Genomic DNA, 8,289 nt, shown 5'->3' on the forward strand with positions numbered 1-8,289 from the left:
TCCTTAATTTTAGCGGTTGAATTTCAACCGCTGGGCGAACACTAGTAAAAGTAAAAGCACGAATTTCGATGTGAAGTAAAACTCTCTAGGAAGACAATACCTGTAATTATTGTACCATGGTTTGAAAAACCCTGACCGCAGGATTTATTTTGAAGGACTTTGTAATTTCAAAGATATTAATAATTCCAGAAATTATGAAAAAATTCAATGCAATGTAGAATAAAAATATGGGTAACAAAAGCAATAGGAATTTCTTTAGAATTTAAAAAAATTGTTGTATTCACCAGGACGAATAGGTAATTTTTAAGCTGACAAAGTTAGAAGAACGAAATTCGAACAAATATTGCGAAATTTCAAGGATAAAATTTCCCGGGATCCCGGGATTAACATTCCTAGTCACTAGTGAGCGAACCTTTAATTATTAAATGCTCAGAACCATGATAAAAAAGAATGTTTCAATAAACAACTTTTTGGCGGATACTGAGATTTTTGAAGCTTCATAATTTGTTCATGTTGCTAGCAGTGTTACCATATTGTTAATATTCAAAAATAAATTAAGGAACTTCGAGATGCGGATTTCTTTCACAGTAAATAGGTGTGAATATTTTAGTCTTCTTAGATGAAACCAAACAGTACATATGTATTGACAATATGTACATACAAAGAATGCAATTTTACTTCAAAATGCAACGGATAATAGCATACCCCAAAACTAAAAATAATTTCTTGTATGTATGTTGCGTTAACATTACTAAATATTTTTATTTAATAAATTCAACAAACTATGAAGACATTATTTTTCTCATCTTTTTATTTTTTTATTTAATTTTGTTCTCTTTTAACTTAAGATTTAAATATCGAATTTGAATAAAACATTTTACAGTCCTTTCCTCGAGAGTTACATTTTAATTGTACAATAGATTAAAAAAAATCGGACTTGTTAACTTCTTATTAACTAATCAATGTTGAGAACAAATATACAGATATTTTAGAAGGCTTTCCTTGCTTAAGCCGCAGGGGCCTCAAGCCCTGTACCGTCTTCCTTGCAGCGGTATTTTGTATTTTTGCAACTTCCAAATGCGCAACTCATTTTTGTTTTCAGTATTTTAAAAAATAATTTTATTTTTTGCTTTGTTGACCAAATTCTTTTCAGAAAAAATGTTATTATAATTTTCAATCTGGTAGCTTGATTTTGATGAAAATGTCATAATCTCAGCAAAAGTCAAATGGCTAACATGGCTGCTAATGTCATTAATTGGCAGGGTGTCCAGATTGTTAAAAAAAGCGCAGTTTCTGAAAAAAAGTCGCCAAAAATTGCCAATTATTATTTTTTAAACAAAATTCATGAAATCGATATAACAAATCTTTTATTTTAAAAATGACATATTGTTATAATATAGTTTTTAAAACCAAAAACGAATATAATACCTTCAGAGTGTAATAATATATAACACAAATCACTTATATAATAGTGATGTACAAACAATTGTCTTTAAAAATACTCATACTTTTTAAAAAGTATTTGTTTCAACACATTTTGCAATTGGACTGCGAAATTATTAAATTAAAATTTAAATTTAAAATAATTGATTAATCGCACAATCCGCTTTTAAGAGCTCGGCGCTAAAAATTAAATAAAAACCTATAATAAGGCGAGATTAGCTATTTCCTCAATCTGAATGCATTACATTTCTGTTGTTGTCATACATTGAGGTATTCAACCTTGATAACATACTGTTTGATATTGGAAACGTTTTGCAGCAGAAACTATTAGCCTTCATAAATATAACACTTTATTCGAACTACTGAAGTAAGGCTTTCCAACCTCATCCTATTTCGAATCTTAGTTTTTGTTGAATCCATTACGGAAAAAACGCGCTCAACAAAGCATGTGAGTGCGACAAGGATAATAATATGAATTTACTTATATTTCCAAACATTTTATTGCCTATTGCGGTTTTCACTCCGTAATTATCCAAAATTCTTCAGAGTCAGATGGAATGGTTCTGAGAAAAGTTATTCCATGGGAAAGTTAAAAGATTTAAATAATCAGTTTCCGCTGCTTTTCTTTCCTTCAAAGTCAAATAATGAATTGGCAGGCCGCTGCCACTTTTCTGGTGACAAAATCAAAGCTTTTTTAAAAGCATTTAATTGGCAAGGTACTCGTTTCAAAAGTTCTTCGATTAAAGTGATTAAACATTTTTGACGGTCTTTTAATATGCTTCTTAAGTCAAGTTTATCACGCAGTTCATTAGCCTCTTCTGTAGAATTATCGTGGAAAACTAAGTTTTGTATATTTGTATAATTGGAAAAAATTTATTTGAAAGGAAAAAATTCGCCAAAAAATCGCCAAAGGCGATTTCCTAAATTTTTACGCGCAAATATCTCAAAAAAAATCGCCAAATTGGCGCGAAATCGCCAAATCTGGACCCTCTGTTAAATGAAACTACCTTCTTTTTACCTTCCTTCTATTAGCTCGGGAAGTAACTATGTAATATTGATGCGCCTAAAAATGCAGCGATTTTTATTTTCAAGTTACATACCTGATGACAGAACGAATGGCAATTATAATAGGGAGGTTTTAGATTTTAAACTATAATTTTTATTTCTACCATGGTCAGAACAATTTTTTGTTTGCCTTTTTGTCACATGTCGTATGCTGCGTGAATCTGGCATACACAATTTTGGTAACAAATTTTTTTTGTCAAAATATCCAGAGCTTTTTTTTTCCTTCTCAAGAATTCTAGAACTATTGGAACGTTGCCCAGAACATCTTTTTTTTGTCGCTCTGCGCCATACCGTATGCCAACTTCCCAGACAGGAAAATACGTCCACACGCAACGAAATTCCATATGTAGGTTTGGATGGTTAGTAATATTTTCGATGAAATAAAAACACTTCCATTTTATGAATTTAAGTCTAAATAACAAAATTTATTTTTATAAAAATACAGTCATAACTTATAGGGATTAAATCAGTTCCAAAGAGACTTAATGTATCATTGACATTAATTCACTTTTCAATTGTGTATTAATGTCAGCGACATAAATTCCATTGACATTATTGCTCGTCACCGAAAATTCAGTACTGTCCTTCCCAAATCAGTACGTCTGGCAACCGCAGCACGGAGAAGAAACCAACTTTTCCTTGAGTTGTGAGAAAAACAAGTAAACAAATTTAAAGGCTAATAATCTGAGATTTGCCAGTTTAATCGGAGTAACTAACCATCGAGCTTTGATTGAGATTACATGTACTTTTTAAGCAAGAGCAAGAGAGTAAATAAGTTTCTCGACAAACTCCTCTAACACTAAAGCGTGATAGGCAGACGGTCAGTCAATGCGAAATATCCTTGCGTTTTGCATAATAATTCACACTTTCAATTAAGATACTCATGGTACAGATATTATAAACCGATGTTAATCTAGTACGATATTTAAAAAAGTGATGTACATACATACATAAGTACCCAGTAGAAATCGGTTGTATGTATTCATGAAGTATGCATGCTGTATGAGCAAATTATTGTGAACAATTCATACGTAGTCATGAATTTCCACAAATAAATTCAAATTCTAGCGAATTGCAAGCGAACGTACGTTGTTGTTGTTTTAAGTACACTTCTTGATAAATTTGAAGTTGAATTTTTGTAATATTTTCAGTCTTGTACAAAAATTTTAGCGTGTTGTGCGATAATATTTTCAGCACCAGCAGGCTTTTACAAGATATGCATTTGCATAAGTAAATGCTACTTTTTTGTATGTCTCCGTATATTAAAATTTATCATAAAAGTAACATTTACATATGGCGATACATATGTATCTTGTAAGAATGATTTAATACTGTTCCATTAATGCATTTTTGTATGTTCGAAACACTAATACAGCCATATGCATACAGCAGTAGTACAAGTGTATGGTTAGAGTATGCATACGCTCTGAGAAACCACACGTGTTAAATGGAAATGAAGGTTCATTTATACTGGCATGTATACACAGCAGCAAGCTCATGCCACCAACAGCGGTCGTATGCATAAAATTTCTACTGGGTAGTTTTGTAAAAATGGTTTGAGTACTTACTTATCTAAGTGTATTTCCACTTGCACCATTAGTGGTTGTTTTACGAGTAGGATAGTATTAAGCCAGTACACTTTTTCTTTCAATTGTAAGCGCATTTCGCAAATAGAGCTTTTGATATTGTCCGGCTTGAAATTTAGTTGCATAATCAAACTATAGGGGTCTTCGCCATATTTAACCAAGAAGTTGCTATATGTAAATGCTTGAACACGTCGATATGAGGCATTAAGAGTTATAGTTTCAAATGAACCACTTTCTACAATCATTTTTAGCATTTGAAGTCGTGTGCTATAATCCTTATATTTCGATTTGATGACAATATATTGTTCAGTAAACCATGTGCCGTTAAAATTTATCTGTAGGGATTGGAAAATACATGTATGATTAGCTTTGTTTTAATTGATTCACATATGCATTTAAATTAAAATAAAGATACGATTACATAAATTTTTTAGAATTACACGTATCGTTCAGTGAACAGTACACTGACTACTTACCACTCCGGCACTGCTTTTATATTACTTCTAAACGGTTTATGTAACATTATTTATTAAATTTGACTAAATACAATTAAAATAATAATTCAATATTTTAGCATAAGCAAAAAAGGTTGTACCGCGCAGTCACGTACATATATAATACGTATCATTCTAATACGCAACCCATCTTTTTGCCTTGCCTGGGCTAAGTTGTTACCATTTTCACCAAAACAATTATGGGGGATTAAAGCACAGTTGGTACTGTTACTCCTCCCCTTAAAATAAGCTAGCTTTGAGTTTTTTGAAATTACCCTTTGGTCCGATTTGAAAATTGTTCACGACGGTGCTTAAGGGGGCTAAGCGACATATGTATACCAAATCTGGTCGAGATCGGTGAAGTAGTTTATGACTGGGGCGGTGTCACGCCCATTTTCCAAAAATTATATCGAAAATCAATTTATTGCCAATAAAGAGCCATGGTATGTGGGCAATTCTCACAAACTTCGAATTTTTTTGTGATTTTTTTCTGAAATCGTGCGCACGTGTCTGAAATGTTTAGTATACTTTCCACCAGCTGCTGGCAGAGATCGAAAATAACTCTCTCCACTTACTTTGTATGGGATTTATCACTGACGCAAACACACATCTGTGCGATCTTTTTGTGTTTTCTGTTGTAGATTATTTATCAAGTGCTTAAATTTCCCTTGGGCAAAGACCCTTTGCTAACAAGTGCTACTTTGGACTAAGTAGGCAATTCAGGAGTAAAGTCCTCCCTCGACGCATGAAAACCACACTCTATAAGTCACTCATCATGCCCGTGCTGGTATATGGCGCAGAAGCATGAACAATGACAACATCCGCTGAGGCGGCTCTTGAAGTATTCGAGAGAAAGATTTTGCGAAAGATTTACGGGCCTTTACGCGTTGGCGACGGCGAGTACCGCAGACGATGGAACGACGAACTGTATGAATGACTCAATGTATGAAGACTGAAAAATATAAGTGGACGTACATATATACTACGTTTATACGCACAGAATAATCGACTTAATTGAAAGCGCATTGACACCGTACACATTTCGCTCTAGTGTTTATACTTACGGCTTTATATCGGCATCAAAGTAACCGTCTTCAAAAGCAAACAAAATAAGCTGTTTTCATTTGACATTTTATAAGTTAACATAATGGAAAGTGATACAAATCTAGTTTTATTCGGCATTATAAAATCGTGGCAAAGAAATAGAACGATTATTATTAATCAGCTTTTAAATACTGATGCGATTATTTGGAATTTGAGCGGAACAGCTGATCTCCAATTCGCTTTGCGGTGTTTATACACTCTTTCTAACTGTCTGGAGAAATAAACTACCGATTTGAAATGGAGTGTGAGCCAAAACACTTCGCTCTTTCAAAGCGAATTGAAATTCAGTTTATACATATGTTTTGAATCGCGGCGAAATGCATTAAAGCGACTTATGCATGCGTATAAACGTAGTAATATAAGTTGAAGCAAAGCGTTAGGCTCTTCTTTAAGGAACCATCATAAAATTAGGACTATTTCTGGATTTTTAACTTTTTGATATTTTCTTCCCCAACTTTGACTATCTCGGGTGAAAAAAAAATGTACTGAGCTATAACTTTACATTACATAAAAAAAATTGCTTATTTAATAAAGATTTCAGAAAGGTGCCACACTTACTGTTTTGAAAAGAAAAAAAAAAGTTATAGCCGCTTTTGTGGGTAAAGGACTGAGACACGCTAGAATCTATTTAATAGATTTAAATTGAATTTGCTCTTGTTACCGTCAAATGACATGCTAAATAGTACAAAGGTACATAATTACTTGCTTCTGACATTATTTTATGTTACTTACCGGAATTCGGACTAGAGTCTATAACAAGGGCTATATCTATCAATATTTTGTGTGAAGGATGGGTTCACGTGAAATAAGATATACATGAGTTGTTTGAAGAAAAATTTATTCATTTATTGATAAAATATGCTCAAATTGGCGAACTTCTACTCTAATATAAGCTCGGCACCTTTTAAGAAAATACGCTTTTAGAGATCTTAAACTCAATTGGGCTATCTCAGCAGCAGCTCCATTTATTTGTTCCCGCAAATGCTCTTCGTTGTGAATTGTTTTTGAATAAATTTTGTCCTTAAGACAGCCCCAGTAGAAAAAATCTAATGGATTCAGGTCTGGCGATCGAGCGGGCCACGTGATTGGCCCGTATCGTCCAATCTATCGGCGAAGATAAGTTTCGTCTAAATGAGCTCTTACTTCACGCCCGTAGTGAGCAGAGCACCGTCATTTTGCAGCCATAGTTTTCGCCGCAGGTTTAAGGCTACATCTTCCAAAAGAGTTGGAAGCCGTTCCTGAAGGAACTCTAAATAACTGTGAGAGTTGAGCGTTGGCCTCAGTTCCACAGGTCCCAATATCTGACAATTAAAAATACCGCACCATAAATTTATTTTGTACCGGTACTGCGAACGATCTTCTCTCATTTCGTGAGGATTGTCTATCTGCCAACTGTGAAGGTTATGTAAATTAAAAGAACCATCACGTTTGCATGATGATTCATCGCTCCAAATTATTTTATTACAAAAAATGGGGTCTGATTCATGCATTCGCAACATTTCACGGCAAAATCTAACTCTCGACAGGTAATCTCTTTCTTGTAGAGCCTGAACACGTTGAATGTGCTATGGATGAAATCGATGGTCTTGTAAAGCTTTGTGAACTGTAGTTTTTGGTATTCCCGTCCGTCTTTCCATCATTCTCACTGAATTCGATGGACCTAGTTCCACTTCCTCTAACACAGCTTCAACATCTACCGTTGCAGGACGTCCTGTTTCGCCGCCACGCCTTCCAGGTATGCGACCTTAAAAAAGTGAAAAATGATAGTTAACAAAAATGCAAAGAAGAAAGGTGTAAAAATTACTTACCTTCATATATTTCTCTATGGGTCCGGGCGAATACTTCACGACCCGGATGTCGACGATTGGGGTATCGCTCTGCATAGAGTCTTTGAGCAGCTCTGGCATTACACCAAGCTTCACCGTAAATTAGGTGAATATCCGCATATTCATGCGACGTATACTGCGTGTTCTCTGTCATAGTATTAATAACACAATGTTCGAAGGGTCCAATTTCATAAAATCCTCTTTCACTAATTCCGGTAAGTAACACAAAATAATGTCAGGAGCAGGTAATAATGTACATTTGTACTATTTAGCATGTCATTTGACGGTAACAAGAGCAAATTCAATTTAAATCTATTAAATACATTCTAGCGTGTCTCAGTCCTTTACCCACAAAAGCGGCTATAACTTTTTTTTTTCTATTCAAAACAGTAAGTGTGGCACCTTTCTGAAATCTTTATTAAATAAGCAATTTTTTTATGTAATGTAAAGTTATAGCTCAGTACATTTTTTTTCACCCGAGATAGTCAAAGTTGGGGAAGAAAATATCAAAAAGTTAAAAATCCAGAAATAGTCCTAATTTTATGATGGTTCCTTAATATATTTTAACTACATTGCATTTGAGTATGGAGTGGCAACTATCTGGAAGTATTTTACATAAAAAATTTACTAAGTATTGCCCGGTTTGTAGTTGCAGTTAAAGAAAACACATGAAAAGGCACGATTTTTTTTAAATTCGAAAAAATGTAAATATTTCAAAAACGGTGACACTTTTACCTGAAAATTTTTTGTTTATCAGTGAGCTCACCCCCC

At 33.9% G+C, this 8,289-nt stretch overlaps 1 protein-coding gene across 1 annotated transcript in view; it reads right to left on the bottom strand.

The window, feature by feature from the left end:
• Positions 1–836: 836 nt before the first annotated feature.
• LOC118736032 overlaps positions 837–8,289 on the bottom strand; it is a 12,415-nt gene continuing 4,962 nt past the window's right edge. The window contains exons 2-3 of the mRNA XM_036466141.1: positions 4,077–4,429; positions 837–1,293 (exon numbers count right to left, since the gene is read on the bottom strand). Of these exons, the coding sequence (XP_036322034.1) occupies positions 1,107–1,293; positions 4,077–4,429 (540 nt within the window). The 3' untranslated portion in view covers positions 837–1,106. The remainder of the gene's footprint in view (positions 1,294–4,076; positions 4,430–8,289) is intronic.

The sequence above is a fragment of the Rhagoletis pomonella genome, unplaced genomic scaffold (genome assembly GCF_013731165.1).
Source record: "Rhagoletis pomonella isolate Grant_MI unplaced genomic scaffold, Rhpom_1.0 Rhpom_scaffold_00003, whole genome shotgun sequence".
Taxonomy (NCBI): Eukaryota; Metazoa; Arthropoda; class Insecta; order Diptera; family Tephritidae; genus Rhagoletis; species Rhagoletis pomonella.